General features: G+C 30.2%; 1 protein-coding gene across 2 annotated transcripts; it reads right to left on the minus strand.

Moving 5' to 3' along the window:
* Nucleotides 1-2,069: 2,069 nt before the first annotated feature.
* LOC111303343 (uncharacterized) lies at nucleotides 2,070-12,179 on the minus strand. Of its 2 annotated transcripts, none has more exons than XM_089765897.1 (6): nucleotides 11,543-12,179; nucleotides 8,010-8,227; nucleotides 7,664-7,904; nucleotides 7,326-7,411; nucleotides 4,821-4,912; nucleotides 2,070-2,661 (listed from the first exon to the last, which is right to left on the minus strand). In XM_089765897.1, the coding sequence occupies exons 1-6, from the start codon at nucleotides 11,633-11,635 to the stop codon at nucleotides 2,378-2,380; spliced, it is 1,014 nt and encodes a 337-aa protein (XP_089622023.1). In that variant the 5' UTR covers nucleotides 11,636-12,179; the 3' UTR covers nucleotides 2,070-2,377. The 2 variants fall into 2 exon arrangements, with proteins under 2 accessions (XP_089622023.1, XP_089622024.1); XM_089765898.1 differs by lacking the exon at nucleotides 11,543-12,179 and adding an exon at nucleotides 9,414-9,553 and having other exon boundaries at nucleotides 2,230-2,661.
* Nucleotides 12,180-14,219: the final 2,040 nt, after the last annotated feature.

The following is a 14,219-nucleotide window of genomic DNA, read 5'->3' on the forward strand; positions in this document are numbered from 1 at the left end:
GTATAAAACAACTGTAAGCCTACATTGCTATATGAAACGAAGTGTTGGATTGTAAAAAAACAACATGAGAAGAAAATGAATTAGCTAAGATGAGAATGCTTACATGGATGTATGGTAAGACTAGAAGAGACAACAGAAATAAAAAGATTCAAAAAAAATTTAAGGTTAGTTCAAATTGAAGAAAAAATGAGAGAGGGTCATTTGAGATGGTTTGGACATGTAAAACATTGGTCTATCCGTGCTCCAATTAGGAGAAATGAGTTTCTAGATTTAGGAGATAACAAAACTTATAGAGGTAGACTACAAAAAATGTGGATACAAGTAATAAAAAATAATATAATGTTAAGGAAATAGATGAAAGGGTTCTTGTTAATAGAAATGAATGATACAAAAAGATTTAAAACTACAACCTAATATGATTCTTTTCTTTTTGCCTTTCATCTAATCGACCTAAGAGTTATGGGATACTTAATTTGTTGTTATTGTTGTATATTGCTTTATTGCTTGCTAATTATTGCTTCTTACTTTTTACTTATTGATTATTACTATGTATTTCAGGTTTTTTTTTTTTTAATAAGGATCAAGGTCCCCATTCAACTTGGAAAATCTTAATATCAACTAAATCTGTAAAGATTTGATAAATTTTCTTTCTTATGGAAACTTAATTCTCAAAAATTATCAAAGTCAAACTCAACTTTTAAATTTCAATCATGATCTTTAAAAAATCAACATTTATGTTTGGTTTTTTCTAATAAATAATAAATAGATAAAAATGAACAAATAAATAAATAAAACTTTTTGACCTTCAATTATGAGTTTAAAGTCCAATTTTAGAATTAAAACCTAATTGAATATTTTTGAAACCTAGTATCATAATTCATTGATGTTAGAAAAATTTTTAGATAAAATGAGATATCTACTCAGTAATCTTACATGGCAGTGATTTTAAATCATTGAGAGTAATCATATCATTATCTTGAAAAGTAATTCAATTTTCATCTAAAAAAGTGAAAAAAAATTTTATCACCATAGTAAATAGATATATTAAATAATAATTAATAAAGTCATATAATATTTGAATTAAAAATTTATTTCCTTTCAAAATTGTAATTATTTTCTAATAATTTTTTATATTTTTAAACTAATATTCATTGTAATAAATTCAAAAATAATTTGTAGACTTTCTTTTGATGTTTTAAATTTTATACATGATATATATATATATATATATAATGATTTTAATAGATTAGTTTTATTTTCTAATTCAAATATTTTTTACATAATTTATACTACAAAAATTAATTTACCAATTAATAATTAGGTTTGTTAATTTATAATTTAATTGTGTTTTATTGTAAAATACATAAAATATTATTAATATTTTACAAATTATTATTATTTTTTAAACGACAAATCATTTAGCTTTTATAATTATTATAATATCCATAATTATTTTAATACTTTAAAATAAAATATTTTTTTATTTTTAATAATACCAAATATAATATATTTTTTTAAATCATTAGAATTAATGATTATAAAATTATATTGATGATTAAATTACGACAGTTATCTTAAAAATGATATCTAATAATACCTCATTCTTTTTTAGCTGACTATTATTCCTTCTGTTACCGTTCCAATTCTCAACGGAAGTCTAAATCTTATGGAAACAAATTGCATGATATTATTTGACAATCACCATATTGCTTTAATTTCTGTTTAAATGCAATCAACACCAAACTCTTTTAAAATATATCTCATCATTTTAGAATTGAAAGAATCAAATCTAGCATTGAGATACACAAGTTTATTCAAACCAGTAGAGTTGTTTATGTTTAAATGTAATTACCAACGCATAAAATTGATTCAAGCCACTAAAATTAACAACACTACGGTTTTATCTAAATACTGAACTACGAAAAAATACATGTTACTAGATTAAAAATTTTCCTTCCTATCAAAGGAAGCTAATTAACTGATATAGCATTTTTTTTTTAATTAAAACAATTAGCAGACAAAGCCATCCCTAATAAAGTCACCAACCCACAATTAAACAAAAAGCCTTAAAATTTTGGAAAATATGCTGATCATATCTTTGCATTTCCAACTTCTCTGCCTTAAGTCCCTAACAAGAAAAAATAACTTAAAAAAGAAAGAAGAAAACAACTCCATCCACAAAAATCCCCAAGAAGGAGCCCCATTGGTCAAGCAATTTCTTTGAACAATATTACACATCATGACTTCATGCTTATCCAAAAGACAACAGTACCACAATTGCATCAAAGCTCAAAGCTTCTAAATATTCTTCCAAGCTGCAGCAGGGGGAATTTCTGATGGTGGTTGCCAGAAGATGCAAGAGGCCCAAACGAAAAAGTCATAAACACTCACCAATATACATTTTAGAGTGGAAACTGAAAAAGTTAAAGTCATGATGGTGGACATTAAGCTGCTTCAACCATGAATCTGCAGCACCATACAGATTCATCATCCTTTCAGGGTCACATGTATCTGGTTTTACCCAAAGATTCCCTTGCATCTTATAAGTAGCAAGGCCAAAAGGAGAAAGGGGAATCATGCTACTGCTGCCTTCTTTTTGTTTGCCTTTAGTATAGCAAGTCTCTTTCCATGAGTTGTTCTCATCGTACTCAACTTCAGTATCTGCAGATTTATGCCATAAACATCACAGAATTTTAGATGGCAGGTTTCAATCAAAAGATTACAGAACTAGAATGCTGCACTAATGATTGAATAATAGAACTAAGAATATAGAATGAATATGTAAGAACATGAATAGAAGTAGCATCAGTCTGTAAGTAGTACCTAGAAATACCAAAATGAAGATGCTTCATTTCTTTTTCTTTTTCTTTTTTTTTTTTTTTATATCTTTTTGTTGTGCAGTTGAAAAGGGAGGAGATAACTACGTTAAAGAGTGTTAACAAAACGGTAGCTAGCAAAAGCATAACTTTCCTACATTTAAACAGGAACTGCATAAATATGCAATGGACTTGGTTCGAAGTAAATATAAAGAAAGCTCCCCTTTCATATTTGGAATTAATTACTCCTGATGTGAGCAGTTTTTTAATATTAGCTATAACTTACCAATCTTTTAATAGTGAACATATTACAAAAACCACCTTAAGGTTTTATTAGACCTATCTTTATGCAGTGAATGAGAGAATCTTGAAATCCCAGTTTGAAAGAAAACTAGGACTGTAAAGAACTCAACGTTGGATGCACTCATTAGCCAATAGTTTAAGATTTTGGGTTCAAATGTAGTCCTAAACCTAATATTTTCAGCTTTTGACTTGGTTGACTGCTAGCCTGTTCCTCCCAACACCATACATATGCGTATGATGAGATTTTAACATTTTCATTTGTCATACAAGATGAAATAAATGAAAATGCATAACATCAAAGGAAACTTGAGAGATTTTACAATTTACTGTTCAATAGTTTTTGGTTTTAAAATTGGCATGTTAAGGGGTAGGTAGCAATTAGCAGTTGGTAGTTAAAAGATTATTCGGGTGGTCATTTTACAATGTTGGACTGGTAATAAAGTAAACTTTATTGAGGTAATTTATATATACCTTGACAGTATCTAGGAGAATTGCTTTGAAACTCCACATGATACCATTAATCAATGAGAAATGACATTAGAAATATGTAAATCCAGCATTACGTTTGGCAAAGGGAGAGATCAACAATTAGATATTTTTGCTAATCACTATCCATAAATAAAAAAAGAGGATAGAACCAGATGTATTGATGTAAGAAAAAAGTGGAACAAGCAAGTGTAGAGAAAATTTTTGGAAAATGGTTGTTTCTAATAGAATGGTAATTTGTGTTTGCCAATGCACTGGAAATATGGTGAGAATGATAAATTTAGCAACTGCCAGATAGTAGTTAAATGATTATGCTGGTTTAATTTTCAATGTTGGACTGGTAATAAAGGCAAATGCCTACTTTATTTGAGGTCATTTATATATACTTGCTAATTTTTAGGAGAATCACTCTGAAACTTTCTCTATGGTGCAAATGGTGTTGCAAACACGATATGATAAATCAATCAGAAATGACACTATATTATGTACATCCAGGACTACACTTTGGCATAGGGAGAGATCAAATAATCAGATACATTCAAATCACTATTTATAAGAAAAGAGGAGAGAGAACTAAAAGGAATAGAAATGCGGATAGAGTTCATATCTAGAAAATTTTGGAAAAGAAATGGCTGTGTTTGGTCAAAATGATAATTGGCATGCCTATGCACTAGCAAATGTATAGGTGTCATGCAGGTTGTGAAGGGAAATAGAACTTATTGCGATTTAAATTAACATTGAGATTTGTCAAAAACAGCCCTGTGTGGTGCCAAATGCAGGACAAGTCAAATCAAATTTATGTCCCACAATTATATCACATGCCAAAGAACTCTCATAGGATTAAATGGACCAAAATGGCTAAACCTATCAAAGTGACTCCTAAGTTTCTATGACTTTCTACCTATTTAGCAGTTCGTCTATGATATTGAACAGTATACATTGCTCATTGAACTGAGAAAGAAATCATCCATCAAGTTATTCGGCGTCTTGACAAATAAGAAGTATAAACTATTTAATTTACCAATCAAAATCTAAACCGATAGGTTTGACTCATTCAATGCACTCTAGAACTGTAAAAGTGTAGATGACATAAAACAAAAATGTTGACAATGGAGAACAATATGCTAAATTAAAAACTAACATACACATTCTAGATCAAAATGCTACATAACTCTGCATGAAGTTCATAAAGACTGAGGTTAGAGAGAATGACACCTTGGAAAGACAAGGATAGTGTGTGATACGTTAGGAAGCAAGCTGCCAAGTCCTTCTTGTTTCTCTGAAAGGGAATATGATAGATAGGATACCTGCTAACAACAAAATACCATGATGATCATAACTTACACCTAAAAAACAGAAAAACATGTGTGCATGTGTGTGTGTGGGGGGGGGGGGGGGGGGGGTAAAATCTGACCCAAAGAACCTAACTCAACCCACCCGAAATAGAAATCAACTATAACCCAACAACATAGTAAAATAGCTTAAACCGAACTTGAATGGACCCAGATTAAGACAACCCAATCCCAAAAAATCCTGAAAGTAAAGTAACTTGATATCTAACTTGACTTAAAGTAACCCGAAACCTGAAATGACTAGACATTTGTTGTAACTCCAATCCTCAAATTGATTAGAAACCTGGGTTAATCCAATTTACTTGAATGGTGCACAACCCAAATTTAAAAAGTAAAAACAATTAAATATAAATGCAAACACATAAAAAATTAAAATTTTAAGATGTATATGGGTCCAAATGGATTTAATTATTTAAGAAATAATTGTATTAAAATCCCATGAAAGAGAGAAACAATGATAGTGATTGAACTTCGTGTAAGTTAAGATACTTGTACAGTTTTTTATGTTTGTTTTAGTTTCAACTCATTATTTGAGTAACTAACATAATTTTCAGATTAATTTTTATAGCATAAAATTTATTTGAGAATTTATTTATCATTAAATGTAAGTTCTTTTATGTAAACAATGCCATTATATATATATATATATATATAATATAATTTTTATATAAATTACTAAAAAACATCTCAAGATGACGCAAAATGCCCATTGATTCAAAATAACCCTACTTGTGAGGAAACTAGAACACTACTTGATTTGACTGAAAATGAACTGAAATAACTCTATAATTGAGCAACCTAAAACCATATATATGACCCTATAAGACCAATGACTCAAAATGACTTGACCCTAAACCAACTCAAGCTGCCCGACTACTACACACACATGTAAAAGAAAAAATTGTACATCCATTTATAACCTTTGTTATGCATTCAACCTTTTAAAGTTTTTTCTTTTATGTTGATGACAAATGGATACAAATTAAACTAAGAACTAAAAGATTTCGAGTTACAACTAAAAGTTCTAGGGAAAGTAACCCCTAGATTATCAGCAAATAAAGAAAGAAATGTTAAGTTACCTACTTTCTCATTCAACATCTGTCTATACCCTTTTTCTAGGGCTTAAGTTTCTCTCTCCTCAAAAAAAACAAAGTAATCCAATTTTTACCCAAAAAGGAAACAAATAAAATCTGTTCCATTCATACACACAAAAAGAAAAATCTCATAGCATTATGTTTTTTGGTATATTCTGTTCCATTCATTTACAATCTCAAGATTTGTTTTTTTTTTTCTAATTTATTTTAGAAATCTGCATATAGTATTGTTTCCTTGAATCCTACTATTTTCAGGTAAAGGGAAGTGGCCTGCCATCATATTATTCTGATTTACTTGTCTATCTTGGAAGTACGGGCACAGACTCATAATAGGGGTATGACACGACAAACTCTGTAACATCACAATTCTAAAACAATTATGAAACTGGTTCAACAAGACACAACAATAAAAATGTTTTTTATATAATAATATACAATAAAAATGTAAAATTTATACCTTTCAATCAAATATTAATATACAAATAGGTTTTCCAATTTTTTAAAATCAGTTTTTGAGTTTTAAAACCTGAACCTTTAAAAACCTATTAGGGCCCAAATAGCTCAAACTCAAAGCCTCAAAGGCACTCAATCATCATTTAACTCTAACTTTAAAAGCTCTAAATTATTGCTTGGTGAACTCCTTTTATATTTGGTCTCTTTGACTGGCCCATCCACCTTCTTTCTCTCGTCAGTCCACCAACACCCTAAGTCATCTACCTATCTCTTCTCTTTTCTTATTTATTTTATATTATTATATAAGAATATTTGATATAAGTTAAAATCATCATTTAACTCTCTTGTTGTGTTCTCTCTGTCATCTTCTCTTTCTTTTTGGATTTCCAGCAATTTTCAGCTCTCTTTATTATCTTCTCTTCAATTTTGGATTTGTAGCTTGACTTCCTTTGGATTTGGGATTTTGCTTATGGTTGATTCTAGATTTGAGAGGGAAATGACAAAAAAAAAAAAAAAAAACCTTCACCTAGCGTACAGCCATGTCTTGATGTATCTTAATTGTGTTTTGACCATGTCTGATTTCTTTTTAGTGTTTTTGATGTCTAGATGTGTCAGATACATATCAAACAGCACGCAAGGGCTTAGATGTCTATGTAGGTAGAATTGTACATATGTATACAAGCAGCCACAGCCGGATAGATGCAGACCTAAGTGAGTCAATAATGTTTTGCCGTGGCTTAAATTGGATAATTCATTTATGATAGGTAATGAGTAGATACTATAACAAAGAAAACCTCTAACATGAAATGCAAAAAGCTTACCAAGCTACAGCCATCCAACTTGCTGGTGAAAGATCAAGACTCTTTAGTGTCATTAGTCCAGGATGGCTCCGAGCTAATTCAGTTATCTGATCAAACAATCAGAATAGTTACTTTTTTGATAAAGAAAAATTTGTGGGTAACAGAGGACTCAACCCAGTTCATTTAATCGTGGGATGCATGCACCTATCATATGGTCATAAATATACTGAAAAGCAAATGAAGGAATAATAAACTTAATTCACTTTTGTTTTTGGTTGTGACATCTGACTTTATTCTGACATAATAAAGATACCCATAAGTTCTAAAGTCATATATAGTAACAGATGGAAAAAACTTACTTTATCCATAAGTGGAACCCTAAAGTAAGGAGAGGATCTCTCTAAGTACTCTAAATAAAGGTAACCCAGCTTATCCCGCATTGACAAAGAACTATCCTGATCAAAATTTGAATCCTCAGAAATAGCATCCCATGTCCTGCTGGAGTTGTTGGTAAGAGACCTAGACAGCTTATCACTCCCACTGTCATCACTCCAAGAATCACTTTCAACTTCTAGTACATCACTATCTTCCTTCTGGCTTCTACAAAGAAAGTGGATTAGTCTACTTCGTTGCCATTAAACATAGGCAACAAATAATAGGTGACATTCTTTGACACAGAAAACAAAGTAAGGAATTATTCAAAACCTGGAAACTGGTGCGCATTTGTCTGTATAAATCTGAATCCCGGACAGGTAAGGGGCAAAGTATTGAGTAATGCTCTCACCAGAGCCCTTTACCACTTGGGTCGCAACACCATATGCACTCCATTCTTCATAGCAATTCCAGAGATCTGCCAATGAATAGTATTCAATATTGTCCTTATCAGCAGGTTGCCATAGACTGTTCAGATCACCAATACAGCTCTGAAAAACAAAATTGACGCAAGTAAATGAATAAATAGAGAAAGATAATTAGACAATAATTGCTTACAAACAAATTGAAAATTCCCTGGATTGAACAAAAGAGCAAAAAGGGAATTGACTGTCACATGTGACCAATATAGTAAAACCAGTTCCTATATTTACCCTCAAAAGGAGGGCGACAGATATCTTCAAAAATGGAGAAGCATTATACATGTGTTAGAGAACCAATCTAATTTAAAACTTTAAGCAGATAGGTTTGCATCCAAACTGGTAAAAGTCTAACTACAATCATATATGCATGCGCAAGTTCTCTAGTTTGGTTTCACAATCAGTTCCATTGCTTTCCAAACTATGTCACAGCTTTTATTTATTAACATGGATACCAAGATTTAAATCTAAGCCTCTTGTTCAGTACCTAGTTTAGAGAATCCACAAAACTTAAAAGCTTCACCACATGATAAAGACCCAACTAATAAATTTGTCTTAACAATAAGTTAGTACAGTACAAAAATGTAAAGGCTGCCATTGAATCATGGCAGGAACCACTTCAAACTGTTAATCCATCACAACTTCCTTACCACATGTGCAACTCATTTAACAGGATGTTATACAAATGATGTTTAATTATAAAGAAATAGATTGTAACCATATCCAACATTTGAAGTACATATATAAGCCTCATAAAACAACTTCAACTACATTGTAAAAAAAGTTGCTAAAGCAAAAAAATTAGCACCTCTCCTTGAGCTAACGGAAAATAAAAATATATTGTTCCTAAAACTGACCATTATTCTAAAAGACTACTATATCTTATCTATCAACTTTTGCATTGATTACTATGTGTATATTTTGGAAAGCCTCATACATGGAAATTATTAGAAATTAAATGATTGCCTTTCCATATACCGAAATCCAAAATCAAACAGAACTAAATTGAATATAAAACCAGACAGAAATGAGTTTCTCAAATCTTAAGTTCATTGAAAAGATATAATTAATTGAAGGGAGCGGGCACATGCATCTTAACATTAATAGACAAAGAAACCAACTAATAAACTTAAAAATGATATTATAAAGAATAAAAAGTCTGAAATTCGTATACCAAACAATATTAAAACAAATAAGTCTCTGACCTTGACAAATTAAAAAAAAGAAAGTATTTAGAAGAAAATGAAGCAAAAATTACAATGTAAATCATTGCTTTAAATGCCACTTGGGCCGAGCTCGTGTGGCAAGGGTGGGTTAGGTTGGGGTACAGATCTTAAGGGTTCCAGCCATATGCCATTGTGCCCAGAAAATGAAACCATTGCTGTAGTTATTGGTTGCCTTCAAGTCCAAGAAACATCCTAAAAGCTATCATCCATCTTTCACCAAATTTTGCAATGATAGGAAAAAGAAAATAAAAAGGAAACAAAATTAAAAGAGATTTTTGCAGTTTTCCTTGTTTGAGTTTTCCTGCTTTCAAACAAGGAAAACTTGTACAACAAGTGGTCAGAAGTAATGCAGTCAAACAAACAGTATACGTATAGAACATCCAAATCATAGCAAAAGTCTTTTTTCTTTGCACATTTATCAAACAGCCAATAAAAGGCTATTATCTTTTATTTACCACCTTTTTGTATGGATAATCTTGTAATTTGGTGTTTTTTTTTCTTTTGTCTTACAGTAGTAAAAATTGGTAAATAAGGGATATTTTCCATTTTCAAAGAATGTGCCTTTTGCTTTTGATTTCCTAATCAATGTTAAAAGTATGTATATGGTAACCATATATGACTACCTAGAGACTTAAGGAGAGCCATTTCTCTATTTTGACTTAATGAAATAATTAAGCTAAGTTTTAGGCTTGAAAAAAAAAAAAAAAGAGTAAGTTTTAGGCTTATTTCTTAAGGCAACTATCCTGTGATTTCAAGTACCACGCATGTATGCTATATCATTTCCTAATCCTAATAAGCAGGTATGGAGCAAGAATCCCAAATCAAGGGGCAACAATAAAAAATTGTAAATATAAATATTATTGTATTTTTTTATGAATATTATTCTGTTATTTAAATACAAAACATTCAGTACTTGGTTGTTTTTAATAGTTGTAAACCAAGTTTTATCAAAGTTTTTGTATAAGATTAGTATTTAAGCTTTTAAATTTGTTTTTTCAATTTCTTTATAAGAAAACTATGATTAAAAATTTTAATCATTAGAACCTAATAACTAAATTTACAATTTTTTGATTTTGTTGATTTTATGTATAATGAAATTTATTTATATGCACAACTATTTGTACATAATTAAATATTCAGAATATTATAGTAGGTTCATATTTCTTATGCATAGCATAGACTCAAAGCAAGTCATTGTCCATGTTGTCTTTTTTATTAATTCTAAACAAAAAAATATAATTCAAGAAATTATTTCAAAGTTAAGTGTGTATTGTACACATTTATTTGGGAAATCTTTGCATAATGTAGAACATGAACAAATGAATTTCATAAAAGCAAAACTTTACCATAAAATCATTGAATTCAAAGCTGAAAAGCAATTATTCAAGAATTGAGTAAAAACGATTAATATATACAGAATTGGAGAAAATGAAGGGGGCAAGTAAAAATAAGTAAGAAAACTAAGAAAACTTTCGTAGGCCTAAATAAAATTCTGAAAAGTCAAGGGGGGGAGTAAAGAAAATTAGAAAAAAAATTTAACAAAAACATCTATGGGCTAAAATAGGATATGGAAAAGTCATTGGGAGCCATGGCCTACCCTCACACCCTGGCTCCATTATTGCTAATAATTTAGAATCACCATATACGATGCATTGATTTTAATCACAAAATATGTGAACATAAAGTATGAATGCTTCCGGTATTGTTTTTGAATGAGATGCAGATGCCTTTTTGCATTGAAATTAGAAACATACACATAGTATAAGCATACGTAACAATAAACTCATCAACTTTGAATAATAAACACAAAAGAATAAGAAAAGAATATTCGAGGATTTGGCTGAATTTTATCAGAAAAGTGGGCCTCAGAATACAGAGTCCAATGGAAAACAGGGTCTCGTCAGCCCCACAATCCCCATATCCAGTATCCATCCATCCCTTTCATAATTCAATAATTCAATAAAAATTCCAATTTTAAGCCTTATACATAATCCAAAAAATAAATAAAATAAAATAAAAACGTGAGCTGCTGTTAATGGCAGAGATAATTCATGAATAATTTTCCTTACCACACAACAAAAATCAAAAGCTACAGCCAATGCATTATAATCTTAACATTAAGAAATAAATTGGGAGGAAAAAAAAAAAAAGAAAGAGATACCTTGGGAAGGCACGAAGAAGGAGGATTGGGAGTGACGCAGTGGAGGAAACGACGGAGATTGGTTGAAGAAGAAGACGGCGCCAAATCCCACATTCTGCTTTTCCGTGTTTATTCGCTTTTTTCATACAAAATCTTCGCCTTTATATGTACCCAAACGAAAATCTTTCCAAAACAAATCTTTCCTGAAATTTTCTACTATCCTTTTTTTTTCTTAAGCACTCTGCATCTCCAATAATAATAATTAAAAATTAACTAAAAACCAAAATACATACATATTCTTTTATAAAAGAAAAGAAAAATCAAAATGCAGCATCCGCCATTCACTTCAAAGACAGAAAAACGAAACGCATCGACCTCCATCGAATTCTACTGGACAACTTTGCAATCTACTTAATTTAGTTTTTTATTTATTAAATGAAACCCCCCACTATCCCACAGGATTTTTTTTTTGTTTGCCCAAAAACAAAAGAACGAAACGAATAATAACTGAATTACGAGCAAAAGATATTTTTTTCTTTTATGTTCCTATATATAAGCTAACTTGTAGTCATAGTAAGAGAGAAAAGGAAACAAAAAAAAAGTGCGAGGGAGGAAGGGAGTAGTGTCGGGGCCGTGAGCGTTCGCTTCGCCGCGTGTTGAGGATGCAGTGTCTATAATTTGGCTTCTTATACATCATTTTTTTAAGACAAAAATCTTTTGCCCCGGTTCTGTACAAGCGCTCGTGTCTTAGTTTTGTGTCTCATGCGATATCTATGTTCATTCACTTGTCTTTTACTTTTTTTTAACGATTAATTTCATAAATATATTTTGTGATTAAAGTCAAAATAAAAGTGTCTTTTAAAATTTTAAAAATGATATTTAATTATTTTTAATTAAAATCATTATTTTATATATTTTTTAATTTTTTATCTAAATTCATATTTTTTTCATAAAATTTATTTTCTCTTTCTAAACACAGATCGATTCACAAACAACAACTTTAAATCACTAAAATCTCTACACCACCATAACCATTTAAGTCAATTATGATAGATAAGCACTACCTATATCCTCGTATCCCAATCTCCTCGACACCTTAAAGTGCTTAAAGTTCAAGATTCCTTTTCGAGATCTGATAACTTGAATTGCTTCCCATTTTATATCATTTGCTTTGTGATGTTTGTAGATGGCATTGCTTAAACAATTAGAGCTGCTTTTATTACTAGCATCATTGTCAGTACTCTTTTTATAGATGCTTGTCTTCCTACTCACTTCAACACTTTCACTAAGACTTTTTCACATTGCTTGCACATTCACTAACTTTTTTATTGGTGAAACTTTGTTTGGCTTTAGCATAAAGCGTGCTAGTGTACATATTATTTGAAAAAATATGATAAACTCTTGGTTCAATTTTTTTAAATTCCAATGAACCACTTGAATTAGAACTCATATAATCATCAATAAGATGTTTGATGAAAGATTTGCTTTCCACTGTTAAAATCTTTTTCTAATTATAAATAAGAACCTCATTTTTTCCCACTGATTCATATTTCCCCTTACTAGAATCAATATAGTGTTTCGCCATAATAGGCACTTCTTCAGGTTGTATAATGTCATAGGTTATTTTGTATGAATGCTTTTGATAGCCTATAGAACCGTTACGATGCCGAACAATCCTTATGCCATGATTAAAAGTAGCTAAATGGGATGTAGAAAAAAGTCTTTCATTTCTGGATTATTTAGGAGATGGAGGCTAAAAAGGCCTAAGAGTCCTATATGTTGAAAGAAGGTTATTCTTTCTTATTATAAAACTAGGATTTTGACTCTTTCATGAAGAAAGTTAAAAAATAAAGTCTGGTGGTGATGTGAATTTGTAATAGTAATGGTGGTGGTGTGAAGAGTTTTTTGAAAATTGCTATTTGTAGAATGATTTAGGTTTAGAAAGAAAAATGATTTTTTTAGAGAGAGTATGAATTTTAAGAAAAAGGATGAATTCAGATGAAAAATAAGGAAAAATAAAAAGAAAAAAAAAGTAACAATTTTAGGTAAAAAAACAATAAAACAAATCATAAGGTAGTTAAGTTTCATGTTTTAAAACTCAGGGGCACTTTCATTTGGCCTTAATCACAAAGTATATTTCTAAAGTTTACCTTTTTTTATATATTTTAGGTTTTTTTTAACTTCTTTCTTAACCCTATGATTTTCTTTTACCACAATGAAAAATGGAGTGAAAAATTTTGTGTTTTTGTCATATATTTTGTAGGAAAAAAAAGTTAAAATAATTGCTATTGCTACCCACTTCAATAAGAAGCACAAAGACCTAAAATTATAAGAGATCATAAATCGATCAAGGATAAAAGTTAAAGTTAAAGGTATTTTTAGTGTTTGTGCTTTGATATTTAAATTAATGATTTCAAATCTTAGAGAGACAATTTTGAGAAGCCAAAATTCTTCCAAGTTACCATTACCTCTAGCATTCAAACACCATCATCAAAACCATTACCTATTGCTACCATCTTCAACAACAAAACCACCCAAATAGCTTTTACATAGTTCTTTTACTACCATCGCCTTAAACAATATCATTCAAAAACCTAAATAACACCTCATTGCAAACCAACCATACTTACCTAAAACTCAACCCCATCTCACCTCCCACGAGCACCATAAAAGACAAAAGGGAAGGGGAATTACTAAA

This window comes from Durio zibethinus, chromosome 9, assembly GCF_047325235.1.
Source record: "Durio zibethinus cultivar Kanyao isolate XHJ-2024 chromosome 9, ASM4732523v1, whole genome shotgun sequence".
Classification (NCBI taxonomy): domain Eukaryota; kingdom Viridiplantae; phylum Streptophyta; class Magnoliopsida; order Malvales; family Malvaceae; genus Durio; species Durio zibethinus.